The 15,981-nt window shown below is 43.4% G+C and overlaps 1 protein-coding gene across 3 annotated transcripts in view; it reads right to left on the bottom strand.

Annotated features, from left to right (window-relative positions):
- The window catches only part of RUNX2 (RUNX family transcription factor 2), a 213,045-nt gene that overhangs the window by 32,325 nt on the left and 164,739 nt on the right, over positions 1-15,981 (bottom strand). For 2 of the 3 annotated variants that reach the window (XM_075923375.1, XM_075923377.1), the window contains one exon: positions 8,431-8,592. The exons of the other annotated variant lie outside the window; for it this stretch is intronic. In XM_075923375.1, coding sequence (XP_075779490.1) covers positions 8,431-8,592 — 162 coding nt within the window. The remainder of the gene's footprint in view (positions 1-8,430; positions 8,593-15,981) is intronic. 3 annotated transcript variants of the gene reach the window in all.

Here is a 15,981-nt window from a genome sequence, read left to right as displayed (position 1 = left end):
ATGACATTCTCATAAGCAAACTAGGAAATGGAGAAAAAAGTACTATAAGACGTGTGCACTGCTAATTGATCATTTTTCTTTGAGTATGATCTTTCAATGGTTTGCTCTCAAACAGGGAGGCATATCTAGTGGGATCCTGCAGGGGTCAGTCCTGGGTCTGGTACTAGTCTATACAGGCAGTCTCCGGGTTACATACAAGATAGGGATTGTAGGTTTGTTCTTAAGTTGAATTTGTATGTAAGTCGGAACTGGTACATATTGTAGGGGAAACTCTAGCCAAACATTTCTCCAGAGCTCAGTTTTATTCTCCCACACCTCACTTCCCTCAGTCCTTTATTCTCAAGCTGAGGTGTCTGCTGAGAAAAGCCGCTCCACGTCTCCCTGGTTTGCTGGGGGGAGGAGGGGCTAGCTTTGTGTCTCCCTGGTCTGCTGGGGGGAAGCAGCTAGTGCGGGGTTGCCTCACCCCGTTTGTAAGTAGGGATCCAATGTAAGTCAGATCCATGTAACCTGGGGCCTGCCTGTAGTTTCATTTATTTGTTATATAATGGAGTGGAGAGTATTCTTTAAAAAGGCATTGTTTAAAAAGTGGAAGTTAAATTCTACTGAAGAAAATCGAAAAGACCATAAACTCTGTCAAAGTAAGTATAAAAATATAATAAGAAAAGCAAAAAAGAAGTTTGAAGAACAGGTAGCCAAAAACTGAAAAAGTAATAGCAAAATGTTTTTTAAGTTCATCTGAAGCAGGAAGCCTGCTAAACAACCAGTGATGCCCCCGGAGGATTGAGATGCGAAAGGAGCTCTCAAAGACAATAAGGTTATTATGGAAAAACAAAATGAATTATTTGCTTCAGTCTTCATGGCTGAGGAGATTCCCAAACTTGAGCCATTCTTTTTAGGTGACAAATCTGAGGAATTGTCCCAGATTGAAGTGTCATTAGAGGAGGTTTTGGAACAAATTGATACACTTAACAGTAACAAGTCACTGGGCCCAGATGGCATTCACCCAAGAGTTCTGAACGAACTCAAATGGGAAACTGTGGAACTATTAACTGTGGTTTGTAACTTATCCTTTAAATCAGCTTCTGCACCTAATGACTGACAGCTAATGTGACACCAATATTTAAAAAGGGCTCTAGAGGTGATCCTGGCATTTACAGACTGGTAAGTCTAACATCAGTATAGGGCAAATTATTTGAAACTATAGTAAAAAGTAAAATTGTCAGACACATAGATGATCATAATTTGTTGGGGAAAAGTCAACATGGTTTCTGTAAAGGGAAATCATGACCTACTACTCGACTAGAGTTTTTTGAGGGGGTCAACAAATATATGGTCAAGGGGGATCCAGTAGATATAGTGTACTTAGATTTCCAGAAAGTCTTTGACGAGGTCTCTCGCCAAAGGCTCTTAAGTAAAGTAAGTTGTCATGGGATAAGAGGAAAGGTCCTCTCATGGTTAAAAGACAGGAAACAAAGGATAAGAATAAATAGTAAGTTTTCAGAATGGAGCAAGGTAACTAGTAGTATTCCCCAAGGGTCCATACTGGGATCAATCCTATTCAACATATTTATAAATTATCTGGAGAAATGGGTAAACAAAGAGGTGGCAAAAGTTTCAGATGATACTAAACTGCTCAAGAGAGTTAAGACCAAAGTAGATTGTGAAGAGCTTCAAAAAGATCTCACCAAATTAAGTGATTGGGCAACAAAATGGCAAATGAAATTTAATGTTGGTAAATGTAAAGTAATAGTTGGAAAAAATAATCCCAACTATTCATACAATATGATGGGCATTAATTTATCTACAACTACTCAAAAGAGAGATCTTGGAGCCACTGTGAATAGTTCTCTGAAAATATCCTCTCAATGTGCAGTGGCAGTCAAAAAAGCAAACAGAATTTGAAGAATAATTTAAAAAGGGATAGAGAATAAGACAGAGAACAACTTATTGCCTCTATATAAAACCATGGTACGCCCACATCTTCAATACTGCGTACAGATGTGGTCGCCTCATTTCAAAGTAGATATATTGGCATTGGAAGAGGTTAAGAAAAGGGCAACAAAAATTATTAGGGATTTGGAACGGGTCCCAGTTGAAGAAGATTAAAAAGACAGGGACTTTTCAGCTTAGAAAAGAGGAAACTAAGGGGGGGATATGAGAGAGCTCTATAAAATTATGACAAGTGTGGAAAAAGTGAATAAGGAAAAATTATTTACTTGTTCCCATAACATAAGAACTAGGGGTCACCAAATGAAATTAATAGGTAGCAGGCTTAAACAAATAAAAGGAAGTTTTTTTTTCACACAGTGCATGGTTGGCCTGTGGAACTCCTTGCCAGAGGAGGTTGTTAAGACCAGGACTTTAACAGGATTCAGGAAAGAACTAGATAAATTCATTGAGGTTAGGTCCATCAATGGCTATTAGCCAGAATGGGTAGGAATGGTTATCCCAAGCCTCTGTCAGAGGCTGAGAATGGGTGATGGGAGAGGGATCATGTGATGATTCCCTTTTCTGTTCGCTCCCTCTGGGGCATCTGGTATTGACCACTGTTGGCAGACAGGATATGGGCTAGATGGACCTTCGGTCTGACCTAGTATGGCTGTTCTTATGTTTTTAAAATGTTCAGATGACACTAAGTTGGGAGGGTTTTAAAGCTCATAAACTTTATGATAGGCTAGGATTAGAATTCAAAATGACAGACGGATTGGAGAATGGGTTTGAACACAGTAAGGTTAAGTTCAATAAAGACAAATGCAAATACTCCACTTAGGAAGGAAAAATCAAATGCACAAACAGAAAATGGGAAATAACTAGCTATGTGATAGTATTACTGAAAAGGATCTCAAAGTTATAGTGGATCACAAACTGAACAAGAATCAACAGTGTGATGCAGCTGCACGGAAAGCTATTCTGGTGTACAGTAACAGGCATGTCATACGTAAGACTTGGGAGGTAGCTGCCCCCTGTACTCATCATTAGTGAGGCCTCCGCTGGAGTACTGTGACCAATTCTGAGCACAACACTTTCAAGAAAGATGTTGACAAACTGGAGAGATCCTGGGATAGTGCAACAAAAATGACAAATGGTTTAGAAACCTGAGGAAATATTTAGAACAATGAGCATCTCTCCCTTGAGAAGACTCTGAGTAAGTAATAACAGTCTTCCAATATGTCAAGGACAGTGCTATAAAGAATATAGTGATCAAGTGTTCCCCATGTCCAGGGAAGGTAGGAGAAGAAGGACAGGCCTTGATCTGAACAAGGAAGATTTAGGTTAGACATTAGAAAAAAAAAACTTGATAACTACAAGGGTAGCTAAACTCTGGAATAAGCTTCCAGGGTTAGTTGTAGAATCCCTGCCACTGGATATTGTTATGAACAGATTAGACAAACATCTTTCAAGTATGGTCTCAATTTACTGGGTCCTGCCAAAGAACAGGGGATTTTCGGATATCCCAGCCCTATATTTCTACCAGTCTATCATTCTACAGTAGACTTCCGATAATCCAGAACCTATGGGACCTAGGTGGTGCTGGATTATCAGATATGCCGGACTATCAGGAGGTACTATAAACTGGTTATATATATACTGTATACATTATATACTGTATATAAAGTGTTCTTAACCCTTTTTATTGTACATACTGTATACAGTATACTGTAATATTTTAGGTTTTTTAAGCTTTTTTTACCCTTTTAGCTCAGTTCAGCTGCTGCCGCTGTTACCTTGTGACTCATTTTTTGCTGAAGCTCACTCACAAGGCTCTTGCCATTTTGATGCCGGACTATCAGGAGTGCCGGACTATTGGATGCCAGACTATTGGAGTTTTACTGTACTTACACAATCCTTTGTGATTTCAAAGTTCCTTTTGGCTGTTTAGTGAGGTGTACAGAGGAATATCCAGGAGAAGGGGGGAACAGGCAAACCTCTCCGTTGCTCTTGCGCATCAGCTTTTGTTTAAAAAAATGAGTAAGGCCAGATCTACACTAAAGAACTAAGTGGACCCAACTATGTTGCTCAGGGGCATGAAAAATCCAGACGGTTAATCATACTTAACCCAACCTAACCCCTGATGTACCTAAGGAGGAAAAAGAAAGCAAGGTGGGCCAAGAACTAGGGGAAAATACCACAATTAGCAAATAACTATCAGTAGCGGAGAAACTGAACTGCCCAGTGGCTCAGCAGGAACTAAGGCCTAAGTTCTGAAATGGGATCAAAATAGTGCATACTTTTTTTTCTTTACAGGCAGATGACCTTTGATGCAAAATTTCAGTGTCAGTTTTAATGCCCTTTCTAAGTCTGACTTTTTTCATTCATTTTTAATAGTGACTGTGTGAAAGTGGGCTTTAGTTAAAATTTGTCCCTGCTTTTTGTCAGCTATGTTTTAAGAGAAACAGTTTGAATCTATTCAAAAATTGGCAGATAGGAGACTCTTGAGCAGATTAATAGGTAGAATTTTAAAAGAAATATATTGGTTTTATGAGTCTTTTGTCAGTGTTTTTAAAAAATGAAGGTTTATCTGTCAACAGAAGCTGATGAATAAAATCTTCTCATTCAGAAAAATTCAAAATGGCTGCCATTTCCCATCATTCTCTAGGCCCGGAGACTGAGGCCATACATCAAACTGCTACAATTCATAATGCTAAGGGGGATAGAGTGGTGAAGAAGGAAAGGTAAAGCGGTAATATGGTGGTTGTAAAGAATACTTTGGTAAAAAGGGGTGATGGAAGGCTAGCATCCTCTGGCAGATGAAGTTTAGTTTATGATCTGTGAGTTATGGTAGCTGAGGTAGTGGCAAAGCGTGTGCCTGAGGGTGAAGGGGCGGATGGGTGTGCCTGTGGTTTGTACTGTTAGTTGGCTGACTTCCTTGCTTGTGTGTCAAGTACCGTAAATGTTTCATGACTAAGTTCTTGTGTATTAATGTTACTACTTATTTACCATTTATTGGCCAAAGCCTGCAGTTGCTGAAGGCCTTATTTCTGCAAGTCCTTGTGAGATATACAGGATAGTATTTGGGAAGTTAATCCGAATCTCTGTCTGCATCACTGTGACCACACTGCTATTTTTAGGCATTAGCTCAAGGAAGGTGCATGAATCCACTTGTGCTAGGAATTACAGCAGCACTTTTGTACACATGTCCTTAAAATGTGTTAGCTGGCATGTGGTACCCAACACTTTCTCACCAAGCTTAAATATCAGTCTAAACAAAGCTGTACAGGCCACCAGCAAGGACTACAGTGATATGTTGGTATATACAGGACATAACTGAGGGACGGGTCAGTGAAGAATTCTGGGACTGTGGACATGAGGCCTGATTCTGAAGTATTACCTAGGAATGTACTTTTTCTTCTCAGAAGCCTGGTTCTACTCTGAAAAAACTGACTCTGTAAAAGTGGATGAAATGGATGCGGATCCAGTTTTCTCAGTTTACAAGTGATAAGTTGGTTGCTGCAACTGCCAGCCCAGCAGACTCAACCTAGGTTTTTTTCCTTCTGACGTCCTCTTGCCAGTAACAAAGTACAGCCCAGTTTTTCTGCTCAGTTACACCTGTGCATCTCCACTGCATTCAGTAGAGTTATGTAAGTATTTCTGTCTAACTGTATTTGTGCTAAGGGGCAAACGATGTTATTTGAGCCCCATACAATCATTAGTGATTTTTATACTCTGTCTCATAGGGAGACATTAGCCCCATTTTACAGATGGCAAGATGAGGCACAGAATAGATTAACTGACCTGCCCAAAGTCGTATAAGGAATGTGTGGCAGGAACTCAGGTCAAAACTCTTGAATCCCAGGCCAGTGCTCTATCCACAAAACCATCCTTTCTTATCTCACCTTTTAGTGTGGTTGGGGACCTGAGGCCCCAAGTTTGGGACTTAGTTAACAAAAGGGTTGACAATGTGTGAGGAGGGCTATAATCAAACTCCCCTCCCAGAGCTATGTTGGTTCCACAGGGCTGAGAGAAGAAGTAAAAAACAATGCAACAGTTTTCATTTGCTGAAGCCAGCAGTTAGGAGCCGTCAGGAGTCCAAAGAAAGCACATTTCTTGAGTAAGAAGGTGGCATTTTCTGCAGTCACAGAAGCACACTTTAACATTCCACTCCACACTTCATAAACAGCATGGGCCAAATTCAGCCCTCGTGTGTTTGCCATGGCGCAATGGAATTCACTGTGTGGCTGGGGCATGCAAGCGGAGTGCCAGAGTTTTCAGCGTGTGCTACAATATGTGTCTTTGCTGTTTGAGAGTCAGATCTAGTCCTCAACCTAAGAAAGCCACTGGCTGCCATTCTAAATGGGAGAGAGTTAACACGTAGTATTATGTATACAGATCTTCGTGGCAGATCTAACTCCTCTTTGGTCGTTTCAGGACTCAGTGACTAAGCCAGCTTCCTATGTTGGGAAAAGACAAAAACAGCAAGAGAGACTGTTCACCAAGTTTATGACTACACTGCTGATTTTTTTGCAGAAGAGGACATGCAAATGGAGCACTAATTAGCATATCTCGGGCTCTCATTTTCATATGCTCTTCCGATCCTTTTTTGCAGAAGAGGTTTTTGCACAAAAAACCGCAGTGTAGATGGGGCCATTTTGTGCAAAAAAAAAAAAAAACCCTGAGGAATAAGGGTTCTTGAGGAAAAGTGTTTTTTTACACAAAATTGCCCCCTTCTATACTGCATTTTTTTGCACAAAAACCTCTTCTGCAAAAAGGATTGGAAGAACATATGCAAATGAGAGTGCAAGATATGCTAATTAGTGCTCTATTTGCATTTCCTCTTCCACAAAAAAGCAGCAGTATAGACGTAGCCCTAAAGGTGAAGGACAGGAGAAGTGGGGATAGTTTGCTGTGAAATAAAATACAAAAGTATTGCAGATGGTCCTGTACTGTAAGTTAGGTCTTTCATCCATTATGTGTGTGCCCCACATGCTAGGCACTCACGCTTGAATACACACACACAAACAAACAAAGGCTGCAGGGTAAGTAACTTGTACAGATGCTGAAGTCTCCGTTGGGGCCTTTCCCTGCAGCTATTGCTGGGGACACAACTGCTGAAATAACTGTTTTGACCGCACAGGCCCACGCAGCCCATCAGGAGACTCAAACTAGAAAGACATCCATCTAAAGCAACTGCATCGTTTCCTCAAAACCAAGTTTTGTTTTTGAAGCCAAATGAGCATCATAATGAAAGGCTAGAAGGGCCTGTCGGGTTCTGCCAGAACTGCTGACCCATATGGAAATGCTGCATTCTCTGAAAACCCAGAGAGTGCCAGGGCAGGAGATCTTTGGGGCTATTTGTTTGGGAAATAAAGCTTCCCTCCTCCAAGATGAAAGAAAAAAAAGGAGTCTAAACTAATCAAATCCTGCATGCCTGTTGGCTGGCGTTCAGTTTGTCCAGGGTGCTCAGTGAAGTGAGTAACATTTACCGTGCTATGAGCTTTGTGGAAGGGGGAAAAGAAGACAGAAATAAATTCACCTGGCTGTAAGTAAAACAGGTGTATGGGGCTAGAATCTGAGACTATAATTGTGTCTTACAAACATGAGAAAATAGAATTAAGATAAATTCTTATTCTTTATAAATAATTGTAAAAGTTCTCTTTATATTTTACACATGCTTTTGGCAGATATCTGACCGATATTTCCACACCTCTGTTTAAAATTGTAATGCTCCAGCTAAAACACCTTCCCCCCTTTGCTACCCCCAAACTGATAAAATACACCAGGCGACTTTCTGCCATTGCATGCTGTATCTCACAGTGGGGCAATTGGCGTATTATACACAGCTGGGTTTACCTTTGTGACCATTAGAACAAGGGCTGTATGTGTATTCATTTAATAATGTCATTGTTGTTTAGTGCGTAGACTAAAAATATTTCCTCTCTCCTTTATCATTTCACAATTTGTCCAGTCTTCCCAAGATTGCTCGGTACCCTGTAGTAACTCAACCAGTTTCTGATAGAGATCCTAATCACACATTAAATAAGGAAACTGGCTATCTTGAACCAGTAAACTGAAATAACCAAAAGTGAGCCTTGGTCCTAAATATTAAAGAAACGGAGGCCATAGCCTATAAGACAAATCTAATGTATGAATCAGAAGTTAAAAAAAAAATTAAATGGAGAGATTATCATAGTTGCTTCACAACAGATAGACAAGTGGCCCCGTGTTGAAAATAGCATGATATGGTAGTTGAATCACACCATAGCCTAACCTAAATTTGACCTTCAGACCCTCAAGCGACACACTCAGAATAACACAGCAGCACTTTAACTTGTGAATCAAAACCTTAAAATAAAGAGATTTTGACCCTTTTACAATTCAGAAACTCTGGTACCACAGACCGATCTTCATTTTTGCTGCTCAGCTGAGGCTGCTTATGTGGAAGCTTCCCTGTTCCTGTCTGCATCAATATTTTAGCTGAAGCATGGTCTTTACCTGAGAGGCGTCTGGGCACATCGGTGATGGCAGGAAGGCCTGTGCCTCGTGAAGAGGACAGGGGAGTTGTGGAATGAATGGATGGTGAAGTCATCTGGCTCAAGTAGGATGGGTAAGACTGGTCATAGGACCATGGAGGGGATGATTGTGCCTGTCTGGGGTCTAAAAAATAAAACAAAAAAGAGAAAATTAAAAAAGAAATGAAAAGACTGAGGCTCCATGGCAGCTTAAGCAATGATGGTGGCATCACAGAATCTAAGTGCATCATGTCTGATAAATAAAAGCATCCAGAACCCTTCCTTTCTCCATGGCTCTAAGTTTTTCACCTTGGAAAATAATGTGGCATGAAATGCACAGTGCACAACAAAGCACTTGCGCTCAATTTCTACTCGCAAGCAGAATTTTAAATGTGTGGCCAGTGTTCCAGAAATTCTTTCACTCTCTTGTCCAGTCGTAATAAAGCATCCCTCCAGCAGCTCAGAGCTGTGTTAATATCCTCCATGTGTGTGGTGGGGGTTGTTTTGTTTCGGGGGGATTACTTTTCTTTTCTTTATTTAAAATGCTGCAGCTAAACTTAAAACTGACTTTCTCGGAAGGGAAGGAGAACTCAAAAGTTGATGGCCACATATGTCAAGTTGTTATCCAGTTTCAACATGAAACAGAAGCGTTTTCAACACTGAGAAAGTGATCCAAGAAGGAAAATGTCATTAATCCTATTAGCGTCTGCCCAAAAATTGTCATGTTTGGATTCTAGCCCGGTTACCTAAAGTCACCATCAATATAGTATGAAAATGAATGGTATGGAGTAACTATTGAAAGCTAATTATACCTTTTTTTGTCATTTTTACAGCATGCCTTGGAGAGAATGAGTCAAGGGCATTCAGATTCTCTTTTCCATTGACGTTCTGGTGGGCTTCACTGGGTGAGAGAAGAGGGTGGGCAGTCTTATTTCCTTGCCACTAGGTTTGGTAAATAATTTTGCTTTTAGTCAATAGCTGGTGATTCACTGCTGGCAGGAGGAATTACTCATCAGCATTTATTTTTTTCTTTTACATTGGTGAAGATCTCGCAGCATTTCCTAGCTAAGAGAACTAGGAAAATTTGTCTAGTAAGGGAGGGGGTACACAGGAGAACTGTCTGCACGGCTGCCTTTGGATTACTTTATATATACTGCAACACATCCAAAATCTCTCCACTGTTTACCAAGTAGCAAACCAATGCCAGTTTGCCTCTTGAGAAGTTGCTAAATTTGAGCAGTGTCTCAAGACTCCACTTTATTGACAGAAACACAAAATCTGAATGGCATAAGCAATCCTCTCCCCATTTTTTTCATCTTCAGAAAATTCGCCTTTAGGGGTAGAAAAAAAACTTTCTTTCTGCTCTTCCACATGGCAAAACCTTGTAGTGTCATCTATTTCTTGTTTATTTCCTTTGCTCGGACATGATTTGTTTAAAGAGATGTCTGGAAAGCAGATACTTCCTTGAAGCAAAATAACTGTAGAGAGACAACCAAAAATATCCTTTCCAATTTAATGTTAAGAGGATTTTCCTTAGGTTTGCCATTTATATTAGAGTGGAATAATATAAATGGTTAACATAAATGCTCCTCAGAAATCTTCTTTGTTTTAATAATTTCAAGGCCAGGGCTGTATAGATCGGCACAATGTTAAAGCTGACTGGCTATTATTGTAGCTGATATTGACACTTCTTTCTGCCTCATACCAGTAATAGAATTCACTTGTTCAGTGAATGGCAAGTGGTCTTAAATCGGGGGTTGGGGGAGAAAGGTTTATGCACAATGGCAAAACAATATTAAAAGTAATGATGGGTCAAAACCAGAGCCTCAAATCCAAACTCCCTCAAATTCCAGGTTTTCAATCCCAATATTATGATCCAAACGACTCTCCCTTATGGTTTTGATTCTAGGCCACATGTCATACTGGAATGGGCTTAATTTCCCTTTCAAATGTGGAAGCAATATCCAGAGAATGGAAATTCTCAAAGGATTTGGGTCCACGACAGGGAGAATCTCATGCCTACAGTTACTCTCACGGGATTTCTGCCACTGAGAATTGTAGAAGTCTCATGGGAGCAGAAGTCTTTGATACATTTGTGCACCATCACATCTAGAACTCAACTCCTCATCCTCCTTTGGCCTGGGACCCCAAAATCTAGCCTAGCCCTAGATCTCAATACAACCTCCTTGCTCGTCCTGTCTTACCATAAGAATAAAGGCTTTTAGGGTCATGTAAGCAGGTTCTTCTTTTTGATACTTGATTTCAGCAATTCATGCTTGTAACAGTTGGAGTTTTATAAGCAAAAACTCTTTCAGAATAAGAAAAGAGGGGCTCTCATTTGGGGAAGACACTGGATTGTGACTCGGGAGTGCTGGATTCAATCCTGGCTCTGCGACAGGCATAGGTACTGGAACTAGGGGTGCTGCTGCCTCCCCCCGTGACTTGAAGTGGTTTCCATCATAGACAGGTTTGGCTCAATGGCTCTCAGCTCCCCCATTAAACAAATTGTGCCAGCATTCCCAGCCAGTCTCCTGAAGTGACACTGGTCTCCCGAAGTCACTTAACCTTTCTGTGCCTCAGTTCCCCAAAATTCTCTCTTTTTCCTACTCTTTGTCTTGTCTGCTTGGTAAGGTCTTTGAAGTATGGCTTGTTTCTTCCTATGACATTAGGGCCCCGATCTTGGTTGGAGCCTCTCAGCCCTGATAGGTCAGTGCAGAGACCCAGGCCTGCCAATAGCGGGGGGATGCAGCGAGGGTAGCAGCTTCTGCAGACATAACTGAGCATACTCTGTACAAGCCAAGCAGTAAATGGGGGAGGGACACATAACCCCACATTCCTCCTACCCCATGTCACCTCTGGCTCAATGGCCACATATTCCAATGTGACCCCTTCTCAAATGGGAGGGAGAGTAAGTTCTGCCTGAGATCTGCAGAGAAATGAGGGATCCGTTCATCTCTGATTAGAAAAGCAAGCAATTGAAAAGAAAAATAAAAAACCTGAAGCCAAGCCAGGTCCAGGCAAAAAGTGATAGAAAAGTCACTGCTGGGGAGGAAATCAGGGCTGTGCCAGAATAGAGAGTCATAAGACTTCTTGCTCTAAGTCAGCGCTGAGGTCACCTTTGGGGCAGGGTGGAGAATCTTGCCCTATGGCTGGCTGGCTTTGTTCACTCTGGGTGGCCTGTTAACAAACAGGAAACTGATGTGTCTAGCTTCTGTGAGCAGAAGAAGCCTTCAAAGCAATGCCACTAAGAACAGCAGGTGTGTGCATGAGTGGGGGCTGTGTGGGGGAAGCTACACCCCAGCTGCCTGCCAAACTTGCAGAGCCGAATGGTAACCTGCACTCCTGTCACCAAGCTGGGCCGAACACGTTCATTCACCAGGCCACATGGGAAATTCAGTGCGCAGACTTCCAAAAGAACTTAGTCCTTCAGGCCACTGGCCTGTGAGAAACCCATAAGGTGGCACTAGGGAAAGGCTACACTAGAAGTGCTATAGCTGCGCCGATGCAGCTGCACTGTCGTAATGTGTCTGGTGGAGAGAGCTTCTCCGTCGGCATAATAAAACCACCTCTGCAAGAAGAGAGGGAGACGCTCTCCTGTTGTGCTTTCCACGCCGGCGCTTAGTTGGTGTAACCTACGTCGCTCAGAAGATGGTGCATTCATATCCTGGGGCAACATAAGTTATACCAACATAATCTGTAGCGTAAACAAGCCTGAACATAGATTCCCAGAATGCCAGTGAAGCAGGAACATAGGCTATAAGAGATCAAGCAATCCTATTTGTTTGGAGGGGGGGGTTCCACAAACACCACAGTTGTATTGAAAACAGAGCCCAATACAGAGAGGAAAACCTGCCCCTGCAAGCCCCACCGAGCCTGTTCATATCCCAGAGTTTGCTCTCAGACTGATGTTTTCTGAGACATGTGGCAAAACTGGGCACAAGCACTTAAGGGAATCACAAAGAAGTTCTGGAGAGTTCTGTTTTCATTGCTTCTGTGCTGAGTGATCACTTAGCTTGGATACACTTGGTATTTAATGTGCACTGGTGGAGTGCATATTAGCATATCAGTGTGAGCATATTAGTTGGAAGCTTTTTCTGTCTTCTGTACAAGAAGCAAATTCTCCTGTTAGCTCTACCAGGGGGCGGGTGAGAATTGCCAGGTTATCTGGGTGTCGGAGAGCTAGGAGCTTTGCACTGTCAGATGAAAGATCCTGGGCGCTGACAATGGCAGCATTTTCCCAATTGTTAAAAGCCTAGACGTCCCAGCCAGAACGGTTACCTAGAGGAAGTATGACTCTGCCTAAAGGAATCCCCAGCACACAAGAAAATAAAAAGCATACTGAGCAGGTGTGTGTATGGGGGTGGTGAAATAACCTACCCACCTGTCTTGAGGCAAACACTAAGAAAGGCAAAGCACAGTGAGGTGACCAAAGCCAGGCAGGTCAGGGCTATCATATTTCTGCACGTCAGAATTTGGAGTGATTACTAAGAACAATCCTCCGTTTGTAAACATTTTTGTTATGCCTATGTGGGTGTGAAAAAAGTGCTGCTTTCGTAAGTCATTCACAACAGGGCATGTCATGCAAATACTCCTAAACTTCATGCACAAATCGGCTGCAACGAGTCAGCAGGGGTGAGGTCTAAGCTAACAAGCACACAGCTACTTCCTGTTTGCAGTGCCAGGTAAGCTTCTGTGAAGCAGGAAATATCAAAAGACTGCGTATTATTTCATTCCTAGGCTTCACTGCCACATTCAAAGTTACCGCTGGTAAATTTACATACTTATTTGTCAATTGCTTCCATGGTCTGCTGAACACATGCTACTGGATACTTGGGAAAACAAGGGTGTTTAGAAATTAGTCAAATGTTGGATGGACTATACAAAATTAAACATAAATGTCCCAAGTCATTTGTCAATTAGACACCGTTTCCTACTTAAGTAGCCTTTTGCCATGCGTTGGCAGTAGGTTATAAGACATACATACATCTAGAGTGGAGAGAAATCAATTTTCCATTCCCCAAACAAGAAGAGTACAGGTTGAAACTCTCTTACCCGGGATTCTCTGATCTGGCAACATCCTTGATCTGGCATGGACCAGAGAGTCCCAGTATAGGGTGAGCCATAAGGCTAGCAGGGCAATGGGCTGCCTGCAGGGAGCTGATGGGGTGGGGCGCTCAGCACGTGGCAGCAGGACTGACGTGCGGGGTTGGGAGACCCGGTGTGTGGCTGCCCAGCACGGCTGAGCGCTCTGGCGTGGGGCTGTTCACGGAGGTCTTGTATAGTGTGTGCGCCCACTCAGGAACCCCAGCAAGCAGCATGTGGGTCTGCCCAGGGAGCCCTGATGCATAGCTCTGTTCATGGAGACCCAGAGCGTGCATCTGCTCAGGAAGCCCCAGCACACAATGTGTGGGGCTGCCTAGGGACCTCCAGCACCCAGTGTACGCAGCTGCCTAGAGCCCCAGAGATGGCTGCCCAGTGGGTCGGCAGGAAAGTGGGGCCAGAAGGAGTGGGGAACTGGCTGGGAGGCCAGTGGGTGGGCCAAGGGGACCAGTGGCAGGGGTCCAAAAATGACCTTCCCGGGTCTAGTAAAATCCATCATCCGGGACCAGTCAGGTCCCGAGGGTGCCGGACCAGGGAGGTCCAACCTGTACTGGAGAACATGATCACAAGGTGACCATTTCTCACTGAAGGGCAGTAGCCCTCAAACTGTGGGGCATGCCTCCCTGGGGGGATGTGGAGAAACATGTGGGGGATACAGTGGGGCTCAGGCCAGCCCTGAGGAGCGGTGAGAAGGGAGCACACCTAGCCCCGATCTGCCCCCAGCTCTTCTCTGGCTCCAGCCCCAGCCCCAGCCAAGGCTCCAGCTTCAGCTCTTGACTTTGACTCTAACTGGGGCCTCCAACTGCAACTTGGCTCTCAGCGCCCAGCTTCCAGCCCCCTCCCAGCTGCAGCTCCAGCCCTGGCTGCGGCCATGGCTCCTCTCCTCATCACGGCTCTGGCTCTAAGCCCCGGTCTTTGCTTCTTTGCCATGGCCCCGGCAGGGCCTGGACAGATTACATTATGGGCAAGAGGGGGTGACAATAAAAAGTTTGGAGACCAGTGCTGCAGAGCCTACAATCCAAAAGAGCACATGCGGGCACATATTGGATATTAGGAAAAACTATTTCACCAGGAGGGTGGTGGAATGGGTTCCCTAGGAAGGTGGTGGAATCTCCATCCCTAGAGGTTTTTAAGTCTCGGCTTGGCACAGCCCTGGCTGGGATGGTTTAGTTGGGATTGGTCCTGCTTTGGGCAGGGGGCTGGACTTGATGACCTCCTGTCCTGGGATTTTATGATTCTATGATTTTACACAAGGTTCTCGTCTGAGTCTGTCATCCATTCACCTCTGATGCCACATCTGCTTGTTGCTGACTGGATTAATGCTACTGCTCATGCTGAGAAACAAGCCGTCTGCGACCTCTCCTCAGTAAATATTTAAAGCGATATAGCCTCAAATATGGTCCTAACAAAGCAAAACTGCTCTCTGCAGGAGTAAATGGGCTAGAGTGGAACACTCTCTTCTCTGAGTTTCTCATGGACCCTTAAACATTCTGGGCCAGATCCCTTTGTGTGTGCCCAGACTCGACCCATTGGACAATCACTATGACAAGTTGCCAGTAGCATCAAGGATGCAATGAAGCATCAAACAGTGCAACAGACTGCAGTTCCCACTGTCCACAACATGGAGTAGCAGCCTACAGCTCTCATTGCTTTATGCTGATACATGTAACCAGCCATGCTAGGTCCTCTCATTTCTACCAGCCACATCTCTGTATTAAAGTCAAAAGCAGCCAAAACTTGCTTCTCTGGACTAAATTTTGGACGAACGTTCTTTATGGATAAAATTCAATTCAGTACAGAGGGTCTAGCGCTGAGTTTAAAGGGCACAGTGTCATGCATGCTACAGCTAATCTCCCCCTTTTGATGATAAAGGGCTGTTCTGGGCTATGGGAAGCGGTATCCTCAACAACCTAGTCCACAAATCTTTAGATAGATTTTGTACTAAAAGCAGCTTGCTTCGTTCCATCAAATTCCTGACAATCTACAGCAGACGCCTATAAAGCAATGCTGCTAAATGTAGAAAAGCACCCCGCCTAGAAAAGAAGGCCCTCTTTCTCTCATCACTCTGCAGCTAGATGGTCAGCACAAGGCCTATCAACATTTAGCACCTCAACATCAGGACTAGTGGTGTAGAATTATTGCCCAGGGTGGATTTTTCTCTCTGGTAGTCTGTTTGCACTCTAAGAACACACCAGCAAAGAACTTTCTTGGCCTGACAGAGCAAGTGAGTTCCCCACACTGACTGAAGGGTAAGTAAAAGCAGAAGGATCCAATCCTCATGGCATTAACTCTGCCTTCTGCCACCCTAAATGTCATAAATGTCATGAGTCAATAAGGGAACGTGCTTGGTCTTTCCCTAGTCTAAAAAAATGAAGCTAAAGGTTGCTGGGGAGGGAAGGGGAGGAGACGAGAGGGAGGGGGAGAAACATGTCTC

This window comes from Pelodiscus sinensis, chromosome 3 (genome assembly GCF_049634645.1).
Source record: "Pelodiscus sinensis isolate JC-2024 chromosome 3, ASM4963464v1, whole genome shotgun sequence".
Lineage (NCBI taxonomy): Eukaryota > Metazoa > Chordata > Testudines > Trionychidae > Pelodiscus > Pelodiscus sinensis.
This window is presented reverse-complemented; position numbering and strand designations above follow the sequence as displayed.